This window comes from Trachypithecus francoisi, unplaced genomic scaffold, assembly GCF_009764315.1.
Source record: "Trachypithecus francoisi isolate TF-2019V2 unplaced genomic scaffold, Tfra_2.0 Lachesis_group17, whole genome shotgun sequence".
NCBI lineage: Eukaryota > Metazoa > Chordata > Mammalia > Primates > Cercopithecidae > Trachypithecus > Trachypithecus francoisi.
The window spans coordinates 68,672,504-68,686,933 of record NW_022681462.1 but is presented as its reverse complement, the minus strand read 5'-3'; the positions used below and the strand labels follow the sequence as shown (position 1 = coordinate 68,686,933).

Here is a 14,430-nt window from a genome sequence, read left to right as displayed (position 1 = left end):
TGGTGTAAAACCTTCCAAATCTTTCTCTAGTGAATTAGATATACTTATGTAATCATATGGCTTTCCAGACTTTTTTGGTATATATGTAAATACATGTTCCCACAGAAAATCATTTTTTGTGTGTGTGCTTTAAAACGCTAATAGTTATACACTGTCTGCATGTTCTTTGCCTTAAAATTGGGCAGTAATCCGTATCGGTCATATAGACTTAGTTCACTTGTTTTAACTGCAGCACAGCATAAATATACTTTATTTAACTATTCCTTAAACATTATTCGGTATTTAGATTACTGTCAATATTTTACTAGAACACGAATGCTGAAATAAACATTCCTGCATATGTTTACACATATTCTTACACAGCGTATGAGTGGATGTTTTTATGGGTACACTGTGAGAAGTATATCACAGTATGGGTATACTGAGAAACTACTGGTACACAGGGTCTCTACCTTTTACATTTTAGTGCATATTGACTGTCAAACTGCTTTTCAGAGTGTACATATCACATCACACCCACCAGCAATGTATGAGAGCTCCTGGTTCTTTCTAGTCTCACAGCAATATCACCAAGCTGATTAGTAAAAAATCTTCTCTCCTGTGTTCCTCATTAATTTGCATGCCTCTGATTGCTAGGAAGATTAAGAATCTTTTTAAAAACAGTGTTTATTTGCTATCTGTATTTCCTCTTTTGTGAATTCTTTTCCCATTTTTTTAAAACTGAGTTATCTTTCTTCATATATATTTGCTGGAGCTTTTAAAAATATATTCTAGGTTTGAGTATTTCATCTGTTATATATATATAACAAATAGTTTCTCCTCGTGTATAGATAATCATCATCATGTTTACAATGTGTTTTGCCAACTGAAGTTCTCAATTTTGATGAATTCAAATATATTAATCATTGGTTAGAGTATACAGGCAATTACAAGGAGAAGAAATGTAACACATTTGCTCACCCACACTATCCTGAAGAATGCCAGATATTTCTCCAAGCGGCCACATTCTTGAGTATATGAACTGTCCCCTGAGAGGGAACCCCCTGGGTATACTTTAAACACGAACTTTGTGACAGTCTACATTTCTTTCAAGGTTAATCTCAATAACATCATTTTAAGGGATGACGTTTTAATTTTTCCCTAGAGCTGCCATACGTCAGAATCACTTAAACAATTAGATGAAAACTAATAAAAAAGCTACTGTTAATTTCATATATATAACATAAGAATACAATATTTCTGAAATTAAGATGACGTACTTACTTTGTAGATATATTTTTGAGGGTGCACACATCTTATTATTGCCATAATTTCAGATACCTTTTTATTCCATCTTGCAAATAATTTATATATATTTTTTCTTATACTGTTATTAAATTATCTATTTGAGCAAAACATCATTTTTTGTTGTTGTTGTTGTTTGTTTTTGAGACAGAGTCTTGCTCTGTCACCCACGCTGGAGTACAGGGGCATGATCTCGGGTCACTGCAACCTCTGCCTCCCAGGTTCAAGCGATTCTCGTGCCTCAGCCTCCTGAGTAGTTGAGATTACCGGTGCCTGCCATCACGCCCGGCTATTTTTGTGTTTTTAGTAGAGACGGGGTTTTACCATGTTAGCCAGGTTGGTTTTGAACTCCTGGCCTCAAGTGATCCATCTATCTCGGCCTCCCAAAGTGTACGGATTACAGATGTGAGCCACCGTGCCTGGCCTAGCAAAACATCATTTTAAATTAGGGAGCTCTGAGTGTTATAACTCTCAGATTTAACCTAAGCACTAATAGAACTGGTTGTAAATATTATTTAAAATAAATAAGGCTGGGCGTGGTAGCTCACACCTGTAATTCCAGCACTTTCGGAGGCTGATGTGGGTGGATCATGAGGTCAGGGATTCGAGACCAGTCTGACCAACATGGTGAAACCCCATCTCTACTAAAAATACAAAAATTAGCCTGGCATGGTGGTATGCACCTGTAATCCCAGCTACTCAGGAGGCTGAGGCAGGAGAATCACTTGAACCCGGGAGGTGGAGGAGGTTGCAGTGAGCCAAAATTGCGCCACTGCACTCCAGCCTGGGTGACAAAGTGAGACCCCATCTCAAAAATAAATTAAATAAATAGATTTTTTGAGATGGGGTCTCACTCTGTCACCCAGGCTGGAGTGCAGTGGCAGGCAAGCATAGTCCACTGTAACCTTGACGTCCTGGGCTCAAGTGATTCTCCTGTCTCAGCCTCCTGAGCAGGATTATGGGTGCGTGCCACCATGTCTGGCTAAATTTGTATTTTATTTTTTGTAGAGACAGGGTTTTGCTATGTTGCCCAGGCTGGTCTTGAACTTCTGGTCTCAAGTGATCCCCCTGCCTTTTCCACTGAAAGCACTGGGATTACAGATGTGAGGGCTGTAAATAATTTTAAGAATTACAGCATAAACTGTAAGCATGCTTCAATATATCACTGATACTGTTGATCCTATCATACAGCCATGGACATATTTATTTCAGAATTACTGAAACAGTTAGTTGCTTATCTTAATGAAGTAAAGTAACAGAAAAAGTGAACTAAAAATGTATACACAAAAATGTTTACTTAGTACCATAGGAAAAGTTAAAAAAAAAGTTTATATCTCTCAAAGGCTATTTATTTTATACTGTGTTACAGTCACTCAGCTGCATTTTTGTACTATTATGTTAGCAGGTCTGTTAAAATTTAAATTGTTGAAAGCAAAAAGGCACTGCTCAGTTGGATAGAACTTCATAAAACCCATTTCTGAAGAACAGTTTACACTCTTGTTAAAAATAACCTAAATTTCACAAATTACAACGAATAACACAAAATACTTCACATGAATTTTAAGAATAATATGTCATATTGCATAGTGAAATATTTTTAAAAAGTTAAATAGATATAGCACAAAAACCTCTAGTGATGTGCTTACTGCAGAAACCATAGCACGTATGTGTACAAACATACTGAATATACTACAATTTTCTATAAAAATAACAAATATTAGTGTATACAAAAACTTCCAAAAAATTCCATTCATCTCGTTGACATCTGCTGAGGTACTGGGGATTTTAAGGATTTTCTACTATTTTAAATTCTATGATGATAGTTGAATGTCTTCCAGTGATTATAAGTCAATTCTTTACAAATGTTTAAAATTTTTCATCTCTTCATGATCCCTGATGAATAACATTTATGTTTTAACAGTTATGATGTTTTAGCTAACATTTGTGATAGGAGTAGCTGCTAAGGCTAATTTCACCTTTCCTGAAGTGGTAAGAGCAGCAATGTCTCTACTTATGTAGTCTCTAACAGTGGTCCCCAACCTTTTGGCACCAAGGACTGGTTTCGTGGAAGACAATTTTTCCACAGATGGGGGTTGAAGGGTAGGGTATGTTTTGGGGATGAAACTGTTAATCAGGTAATCAGGCATTAGTTACATTCGTAAAAGCAGTGTGCAACCTAGATCCCTCACATGTACACTTCACAATAGGGTTTGCGCTATGAGAATCTAATGCTGCAGCTGACCTGACAGAAGGTGGAGCTCAGGTGGTAATGCTCACTTGCCCACTGCTCACCTCCTGCTGTGTAGCCCAGTTCCTAACAGGCCACTGACCACTACTGGTCTGCGGCCCAGGGGTTGGGGACCCCTGATCTATAGTTAGAAATTTGTCCTGGGGTAGAAGCTACAGCTTTCTTTATCTATGTCCTTCTTTCCATAACTTCATGAGACTGTAAGAGAAACTATTAAGAATCAATTACCCTCAATGAGAATAACAATAGTTATTTTGTGAACAATCACAAGAATACTAAGCGTTTACTTGTATAAAGATGTTTTATAATATACTACATAACAAATTGGTCTAAAAAATGGAAACAATAAAAAGCCATCATTCAAGTTTACCACAGCTAAGTTACTTTTTTTCAAGATTTAAATAATCTATTCACCATTATAATATATTACAATATCAATATAGTAATTGCGAAATATACTAGTGCTATAGTTTCACTAATTGTAAGCATAGAACTAACTTAACAGTTAAAAAGGAAACAAATACAAGTAGAACTTATGAATATCAATACCTACTGGTACATCTTTCTTTTCTTTTCTTGAAAGGTTTGTGCCTCTATGCTCATTTTGTTGTTGACATAATGAGCCATCTCGTTCACCATTTAACTGGAAGGAGCTCATTCCATTTCCTTCAATAAGATATATTCATTGAAAATGATTAATCTTCACGAAAATTTTTATTCAGAAAGTTATCAAGTAGGAAAGGAAAAATATTAACTTTGGGATAGTGTCATTCATTTGGGATCACCTAATCAGAATATTTACTACGAAAGTAAGACGTCATATATATGTTCTTCTATTTATACCTCTATTTCTGGCATATTAGGCAAATTTAAATTCAGGTTGTATATAAGTGCATGTATTTGTCAGCTTTAAAAAACCAAATACTGATTTCGTAACTACTTTTAGAAAAGGGGTGATTTATATTATGTCATCCAAGAAACTTTAGTTGCTCTTTTTTTTTTTTTTTTTGAGAAGGAGTTTCTCTCTTATCACCCAGGCTCGAGTGCAATGGCGTGATCTTGGCTCAGTGCAAACTTTGCCTCCCAGGTTCAAGCAAGTGATTCTCCTGCCTTAGTCACCCAAGTAGCTGGGATTACAGGCATGCGCTACCATACCCAGCTAATTCTGTATTTTTGTTTTTAGTAGAGATGGGGTTTCACCATGTTGGTCAGGCTGGTCTCAAACTCTTGACCTCAGGTGATCCACCTGCCTCGGCCTTCCAAAGTGCTGGGATTACAGGTGTGAGCCACCGTGCCCGGGCTAGTTGCTCTTTTTAAAAACTGCTTCTTCTGGATAAACACAGAGGAGTCTTTACAGTGTTAAAATAGCTCCTTCTAGTATTAATTTGGAGGCAAATACCTAGCAAATAATATCAATTACTTTTTTAGAAATGATTAAATGAAATAAGGAGTTAGACAAGGTACTCTCTTGTAAAACAGAAGTAACCTAGACACAAAACACGTTTTCCGTGTTTGTTCACAGTTTAATTTGCATTGTTTCCACACTGTAGCTAAACGAATAGTGAACCAGTCTCTAGAAGAGAGAACGCTAAATATGAAATGAGAGATGAGGACAAAGTATCGCAGACTGTGTCATAGGGAATCCTGTCACAAAAACACTTTAAGCCAGTAGGCAAAAAGCAGAAAACATCTCCATAGCCATTGCTTTCCTTCACTCCTCCACCAAAAGAATTTCAAATAATCTCTTAAAAGAAAGTTTTCCTCCATTTTTCCCCCCACATAGTATGAAACCTGGTAACGTATTTGCTGTCACCCTCCACCATTACCTAAGGCAACAGGTTTTTGAGGGGGTAATCTGGGAGGTGGTGGTCTAGGTGGAACTTGGGATGGCTTTGCTGGGCTCCCTGACATGGGACATCTCTTGATAGTTCCTTGATTTTCATCCTCAGTAGAATGCATTTCCTGTGGTATGAAGATAGACTTAGGCTGAAATAATATAGAAAAAGAGACCAATGTTGAAACATCAAATTATTTTCCTGAAGTAAATACTATTATATGTCGGAAGCTTTCAAACTATTTCTACTACACATTAGAGGTTTACCAGATGAGTTTAAAGGTTACTCAACCATCCAATTCAGATTATCTTATTGTTGTAAACATACTCTAAAAATGTACACTAAAATGTGTACATCTCAGGTTTTGCTGCTGTGCAAATAATAGGGCCTCTAAGTCGACCTTTTTATTAATTCCTCATAAGTCTCCCCACTTAGACTAGCCAAATAAAAATATTTCAGTCTCTCTTATCTCCTTCAATTTAAATGAATCTCTTTTTATTTTAAATATACAAGCTAGTCAAAGTTCAGTGCCTTATCAACTGTCTAATCTAAGCTGTCTCTTAGGTGACTCAATGTCTTTATGGTAATGCTTAATCTTTCAGACCAGGTGCACGAGAGGATACCAATTAAAATGTTATGTTGGAGAATATCCACACAGCAATATGGGATACCTGAGATACTTTTTGTACAAACAATGGAAAAACCTACAGTTGGCTGACGTTTGGAGAATTTATAATGTATCTCTTACTATTGTTCAGTACTTATTTCTTTGAAATTCAGATCTCTTTACTTCTGCTATGATAAAACTAAACAAGCAAGTACAGCATTATTTACCTGTATGAATCAGGATTTTCTCAATTGTATAAAATGTAAATAAATGAAAATAGTAATAAACTGAATGACAAGACTGGTGAGACTCTAACTCGCATTTGTAACACTCTGATTTTAAACTTTAAAGCAGCTCATATTATAATTAAAATTTGCTATGCATATGAACTTATAAAATAAAATATATATTACCTCATTTTACCTTTTAAAAAACAACCCATCAGTTGAAATCACTATTTTAGAATGGTTTTGTTTGGAAAAATAATTTTGTTGTTAAAAAGTATTTAAAAATTATTGTACTATTTTGTATTTTTAATTTAAAATTATCTTTTGAAAATTAAGTATCTATGATGATAAATTACTATCCTTTATTTATTCTTAGATGTCAGGAACAGATTGCAGATTTTGAGAAAAACAATCTTATAAGAAATGTGAGTTTTCTAACCCAAGTCAAGTAACGCTAATCCATTAATACAATCATTTTCGGTGTAAATTCCTAGGACTTGTTACTCAGAATGAACATTAAATAAGGCCAGGCACAGTGGCTCATGCCTGTAATCCCAGCACTTTGGGAGGCCAAGGCAGGCAGATCACCTGATGTCAGGAGTTTGAGCCGAGCCTGGCCAACATGGCAAAACCCAGTCTCTACTAAAAAATACAAAACTTTAGCTGGACGTGGTGGTGCGTGCCTGTAATCCCAGCTACTGGGGAGGCTGAGGCAGGAGAATTGCTTGAACCCGAGAGAAGGAGGCTGCAGTGAACCAAGATCATGCCACTGTACTCCAGCCTGGGTGACAGAGCGAGACTCTTGTCTCAAAAAAAAAAACCAAAAGAATGAACACTAAATATAAGTTGGGCATTATAAAAAGAGACAAATACAATAAAAAATCATTTGCTTATATCAACTTCACGATTTTTCTTTGTGGATCACAAATGAAAAGTTAGAAAAACTCTCAACAAAGTATTAAATTGGCAGAACAATAACACATACACCAAATTGAAAAATAAATCTGTCTACCTTTGGTGGCAAAGGAGGTGGAACTTTTGCTTTCAGAGTTGAACTAAAAACAGAAAAGTTTAGAATCAGAACTATTCATTTTACAAATGAATCAATCCTAAAATATAATAATTTTTTCTTACAAATGAATCTGCTAAAATATAATAATTTTTTCAAAGACACAGAAAAAAACTGCACAGACATATCATTTTCAAAGATTGCAAGTTTTTTCTAAAGTATTTTGTGAAATGTTGCTAGAGGTATTATTCAGAAGTAACTGGGAACTGGAGGACATTATGTTAAATGAAATAAGCCAAAATAGAAAGTTAAATAAACACTGCATATTCTTACTCATGTGGAAGCTTAAAAAAAAAAAAAAGTTGATCTCATAGAAGTAAAAAGCAGAACAGAGGATACCAGGAACTGGGAAGGGCAAGGAAAAGGGGAGGAAAGGGAGAGATTTGTTAAAGTATACAAAATTACAGTTATGTAAGAGGAATAATAAGTACTACTCTCTTATACCACTGTAGGATGACTATAGTTAATAATAATGGGCCAGGAGTGGTGGCTCATGCCTGTAATCCCAGCACTTTGGGAGGCCAATGCAGGCAGATCATGAGGTCAGGAAATCAAGACCACCCTGGCTAACACGGTGAAACACCGTTTCTACTAAAAATGGAAAAAAAACTAGCCGGGCTTGGTTGCGGGTGCCTGTAGTCCCAGCAGGAGAACGGCGTGAACCTGGGAGGCAGAGCTTGCATGCAGTGAGCCAAGATCGCACCACTGCACTCCAGCCTGGGCAGCAGGGCAAGACTCTCTCTCAAAAACCAAACCAAACCAAACCAATAATGTATTATTTAGTTTCAAAAAGCTAGAAGGAGGATATTGAATGTTCCCAACACAAAGAAATGATAAACGTTTGAGATGATGGATACGCTAATTACCCTGATGAGATCACTACATTATATGTATCAAAACGTTAGTATATACCCCATAAATTTGTATTATAATTATTTCAGTTAAAATAATTAAATTTAATTTAAAAAGAAGTAATTGGGTAATACACTTTTTTGGTTCCAAGTACTATACTGTAATTAAACCTGGAAAAGATAATTATAATTCCAGTTTATATCAACTGAAAGGTAAATAATTAAGAACATAAGCCACATCTGGCTTATGAAACAAATGATACGGTATAAAATATATCACATTGTAAACTTCATTTTTGCTACTGTTAGATATGAAACATCTTCAATGAAGTTCATCAAAAACCATATATATGCTTTATGAAATTATAGGCAGACTGTGATCGAAGTTAGGATTCATTATAACTCAGGATCAGTTTTAGAAATAGCAAGAGGCTGGTCACAGTGGCTCATGCCTGTAATCCCAGCACTCTAGGAAGCTGAGGCGAGCAGATTGCTTGAACTCAGGAATTCCTGCCCAGCCTGGGTAACATGGTGGAAACATCTCTACAAAAAAATAAAATAAAAAATTAGGAAGTGTGGAGGTGCAGTCCCAGCTACTCAGGTGGCTGAGGTGGGAGGACTGCTTGAGCCAGGAGGTCAAGGCTGCAATGAGCCAAGATCACACCACTGCACTCCAGGTGGGTCATAGAGCAAGCAAGGCCGTGTCTCAAAAAAAAAGAAAGAAAAAATTGTACTATGATGAAGCACAAATTTCTCAGATGAGGATTTCAAGGCCTAGAAAGGTTATGTAACTTTACTCAAGACCATACAGTAGTGAAGTGAAAAGGAAAACCTATGCCCTCAACTGCTAGTCAAGTACTCTTATCATTTTACCATGAAACTGCATCTTTATTTAAAAAAAAAAACAACAAAAAAGTAAACATCAATGCATACATAATAGTAAAAATATTCCTCCTTTAAAACTATGTATTTATATCCAAAGTATTTGTTCATTTGAAATATAGCAGACAAAATTTAATCAGATTTATAAAAAGCTTCTTTGTAGTTGCAGTGAAGTTATAGCAGCGATACAATTACTAAGAAATCTACAATAAAAAATTATTGTCCTTGTTAGTTTTTTTCCGAAGTTCTTTGGAAAAAACGGACTGAAATGTGTCGCTATAAAATTCACATACTGAAGTCCTAACCCACAATGTGACTATATTTAGAGATGGGTTTTTAGGAAGTAATTAAGCTTAAATGAGGTTGTAACAGTGGGGTCCTAATCCTATGGGACTGGTGATCTTACAAAAAGAGGGTGAGAGACCACTCTTACCCGTGATTCCACCATGTGCATACACTGAGGAAAGGCCATGTGAAGACATGGCCAGAAGACGGCTGTCTGCAAGCCTAGAAGGGAGCCCTCACCAAGTTGGTTGGTACCTTGATCTTGAACTTCCCACCTCCAGAACTGTGAGAAATAAATTTCTGTTGTCTTAAGTCTATGGTATTTTGTTATGTCAGCCCAAGCTAATATAACTAGAATAGAAAAAAGGAAAGAAACTGAGGTACAACCCACGATACGGTGTTACTAATTACATTAAAATTTCCATCAATATTAAGCGGCCAGATGGATGAAATCAGGTCAAATGACATCTTTTCTTTTTACCAAAAACAGAGACAGAACTTACTGTTTAGATTCATCATCATCTCCTTCATCATCTTCTAAATGTGCCACGTGTCCTCTAAATAAAAAGAATAATGTCATTGTTATTAAACGGATTTTACCAAAACAGCGTAAGAAGAAATTTTAGAAAATGCAGGAAAAGCTACCGTAAGATAAAATTTTATTTCTACATCTTTATAGGATAGGATAGATTCAGAATTAAAACAAGGAACTGGGAGCAGTGAATTGTGATGTCAGTTACTTGGGAGGCTGAGGTGGAAAGATCGCTTGAGCCCAGGAGTTCAAGGCTGCAGTGAGCTATGATCACACCACTGCAATCCAGCCTGGGAAACAGAGCAAGCCCCTATCTCTATGAAAGAAAAAAAAAGACAACTCAAACAAATAGGCTACATAACAGAGAAAGGGGCAAACTGCCTTTACTTGTCTGTGATGTAAAGTACTTTAAGATTAAAAATTAAAATTACCGCTGATGCAACTCTTCTTCAACAGACTTGAGAAGACTCCTTAAAAGAAAAAACAAAAACAAAAAATAATGTGAATAAGTTATCAAAGGAATATCGAATGTGTTTGTATCACTTTAAACTTACCCACACATTTTTTGAATGATTACTTTTTACCATTTACTGAAAATTTGCTAGTGATCACCTCTGCAACCATAAAACATCAAGTTATATTGAATGAGATACCTCTATTTTCCTGTTGCTAATGTCTTCATATATGTATTTTAAATGAACAAAATAAATCCTAATATTTATTGAAAAATACCAATTCAAACAGAAGACAACTCACCATGGAATGTCACAACAGTACTGACAAAACAATAATTGCAGGGTCATAGTCAGGAGTTTCCAGGATTCAAATTTTACCTGGAATGTTATACCTGACACTTGAAATTATATATACTTTTCTTTTTCTTAAAATAAGGAAGGTGACACACTTTAAAATAACATCATGCTCTCAGGCAATCCTACAAAATGAAACTCACCATGTTGGATCTCTCTGCGGAAGCATGCATGCATGTGATGTGAATACATGAATGTAGTAGCACTTTGCTTTCATGGAAGACACTCACTTACCTGAAGGATTTGTTCTCCAGTGGTGCACGGGCAAACACATTTACACTTTTGGGAGACTAAGCCTGTATCAGACCAGGTCGAGGATTTTACCATTAGGAGCAGTATACAAAACTTTAATTTTCAGGAATGTAAGAGATAACTTATGGCATTCCTGAAGTTCCCTTACTTCTTTTCACTGCAAGTTCATGCAGCACACTTCCTAAATTACACTCTTCAAGCATAAAGACTCAATAGACTTCTCAGAGCTAACAGGGAAGATAAATATAGTTACTAATATACTACTGGGATAAAAGTGAGTCAGCAAAAATTTTACTCTCCCTAAAAGTTGTAAGGTAGCACCTTTTAATAATTTTCCCTCCTAATACATATCAGGAAAAACTGCCTTTAAAATTACAAAACATAAAACTAGAGAAACTGAAAGGTATGGTTATCTACTGTAAGCAATTAAAAGAATAGATTTTAGGCATCAATATTTTAATTAGCCCAGATTAACAACAATTTAAAATTTAAAAAATGACAAACTTATGACTCCAGAGTGGTAAATCCTATAAGAAAACCATAAACTAATTGCAAGTCCTATTATGGAGATACAAAAAGTGAGGTGCTGTAGTCAAATATTATCTTATTCACAAAGCTCTCCAAGGGCCAACTTTAAGAAAGCAGGAGCTTCTGTCTAGAGGCAGTAGAGCAAAATGAAGACAGGCTTTAAAGCCAAGATGGCCTGAATCTGAATCCTGCCTTCACCATCACAGGATACGGCACTGGATAAGTTACTCTGATTTCTCTATGCTTCAGTTTCCAGCTATATAAAGTGGAAATCACCTCGGTACTTATTCCAAAGTGGCTGTCAGAAGATCTACTGAATTAATGTAGTAAAGTGCTTAGAAAGGTAATTTAGGACAGAGTTGGGACTTGATTAGTTATTTTCTTTATTATTATTGGCTAAGTAACATTTCCTTAAACTAGCAGTTCTCAAATTGTGGTATAAAAATCCTGGGGTCTCTTAGTCTCCTGTAGGGGTCTGCAAGGTCCAAACTATTTTCACAATATGTAATACCTTTGTTGCTCTTATTTTCTCATGAGTATACACTGGAGTTTTCCAGCGACTACAAGATGTGTGATACCACAACGGATTAAATGCAGTAGCAGACATGAGAATTTAGCTGTCTTCTATTAAGAAGACTTGAAAAAAAAAAAAAAAGTAAAACAATGTTACTTTTCTTACTAATATTTTGTTTAATAAAAAATAGCTATTTTTTTCATAAAAAATGTTATCAGTGGACCTCAACAAAAACTGTGCTGCAGTGTACTGACATATATAATAAAACCTTTTATGGTAATCATTCGTTGCCTCTGAGTCTCGGGAGAGAAATCAGTGGTGTTACAAGAAACCACTGTAAAGACGTGCCATTTGAACTGGTCCTTAAGAATGGAGATTTTTTTTTTAAACACACACAAAAAAGTATGTTATTTATAACAAATAATATTATTATTTAAAAAATATATTAACATTTTGAAAAGTTCTAAGTTTAATTTCTAATACTATAAATATTGATGTTATAACCCCTATAAACAAAAGCTCTTTGGAATCCGCAATAATTTTAAACACTGTAAAAAAATATGAGACCAAATATTTGAGAAGTGCTGCTTTAAACTATTTTATCAAATTAAACATAGTGCCTCTGAACTGTACAGTGGGCTTTTATGCAATTTTAGATGTGAAAAAATACTTTTTTGTTAAGCACATGACAATCTTTTTTGAGATATTTCTTTTTACAATAGAAAATATTAGGATTTGAATATATGACAATAATTTAAAATGTACCATATTTAATTGGATTTATACTGCATTCCACTTTATTTTCTTTTTTTGAGATGGAGTCTCACTTTTTTTGTCCAGGCTGGAGTGCAGTGGTGTGATCTTGGCTCACTGCAACCTCCACCTCCCAGGTTCAAGCAATTCTCATGCCTCAGCCTCCCGAGTAGCTGGGATTACAGGTGCGCACCACCATGCCTGGCTAATTTTTGTATTTTCAGTAAAGACGGAGTCTCACTATATTGTCCAGGCTGGTCTTGAACTCCTAGCCTCAAGTGATCCACCTGCCTCGGCTTCCCAAAGTGTTGGGATTACAGGCATAAGCTGTGAGCCACCACGCCCGACCAGCATTTCACTTTTTTAAAAAGAATCTTCCTGGGAGTTCTCTAACAATAAGACAATGGTTGAGTAAGTGAATATGAAAAAGAAGGTAACCCATGGCCCAGGGATTCATATGTACATTTTAATCCATTCACCTATAAATCTCCATTATGGGTTAAGATATTTTATTAAAGAAATTATAGAATTAATACAGTCTTAATGAAAAGTAGGATGCATGATTTACTTTTTAGGCTTTATAAAAGAGAAAATGAAATATGGCTAAATTTGCTAAAAAGTCTGTTTACAGTAAATATTGCATCTTGAGAGCACTGGAGAAAATGTGATACTGATTTATTCACCAAGATTGAGTGTTACACAATAAACAATGTCACTATTTACTAGTCCACTTGAATTCTTCTCTTATGGAAGTTTTAGAAAGTAAAGAACAAAACAAAGCAGAACAAAAACAACGCTTTCAGATGCTGAATTCTAAGTCAATCTAAAATGAGTAAGAAATTTTGATGAAAAGGTTAAAAATGAGACAATGTACAAACAGATATGGGAGAGGTCTAAAACGACCACCAAAATACTCAGCATATTCTCATTAGCTAAGGAATCAGTCTGCAGGTTATTAACATCTTTCAAAACTGTCTAACTGTCCTGAATCTGTAAGTACTGCTCCGATTACATTTCAAACAAACAAACAAAAAAGCCCTATTTCTCTAAAATTAAAGAGCAGTTTTATTCACTCATATTATGTACTTGTTCATACAATCAACAATTATTTACTGAATAACTACCATAAATAAAGGCAACTAATAAGTATTTACTAAGTCCTAAATGTGCTAAATGCTTTATAGTTATTATTCCATTTCATCCTTAGCACCCTATGAGGCAGGTACTATTATATTATCCATTTTACTAGCAATAATAGAGGTAAATTTCTCAAAGTCATGTAGTTTATACGAAAAGCCATCTGGCATTTACTATTGCTATACTCAACTGTGCCAGGAATTGTGTAATTCAATGTACTCTTTTAACTATTACTTATTAGAAGAAAATTTACCTTCAACATTTTTTGCCCTAAATTAAAACAAAACATAAATAATTTAATGTTTTCTTTTCTTTTTTTTTTTTTTTTTGAGATGGAGTTTCACTCTTGTCTCCCAGGCTAGAGTGCAATGGCACGATCTCGGCTCACTGCAACTGCCGCCTCCTGGGTTCAAGTGATTCCCCTGCCTCAGCCTCCCGAGTAGCTGGGACCTCAGGCATGTGCCACCATGTCCAGGTAATTTTTGTATTTTTAGTAGAGACAGGGTTTTGCCATGCTGACCAGGCTGGTCTCAATCTCCTGATCCACTCGCCTCAGCCTCCCAAAGTGTTGGGATTACAGGCATGAGTCACTGTTCCCAGACTAGTGTTTTCTTTTA

General features: G+C 35.5%; 1 protein-coding gene across 4 annotated transcripts in view; it reads right to left on the bottom strand.

The window, feature by feature from the left end:
- MAP4K3 (mitogen-activated protein kinase kinase kinase kinase 3) overlaps positions 1 to 14,430 on the bottom strand; it is a 187,965-nt gene that overhangs the window by 33,252 nt on the left and 140,283 nt on the right. For all 4 annotated transcript variants that reach the window (XM_033175933.1, XM_033175931.1, XM_033175932.1 and 1 more), the window contains 5 exons: positions 10,252 to 10,290; positions 9,792 to 9,845; positions 7,214 to 7,256; positions 5,359 to 5,518; positions 4,086 to 4,198 (listed from right to left, as the gene is read on the bottom strand). In XM_033175933.1, the coding sequence (XP_033031824.1) occupies positions 4,086 to 4,198; positions 5,359 to 5,518; positions 7,214 to 7,256; positions 9,792 to 9,845; positions 10,252 to 10,290 (409 nt within the window). The remainder of the gene's footprint in view (positions 1 to 4,085; positions 4,199 to 5,358; positions 5,519 to 7,213; positions 7,257 to 9,791; positions 9,846 to 10,251; positions 10,291 to 14,430) is intronic.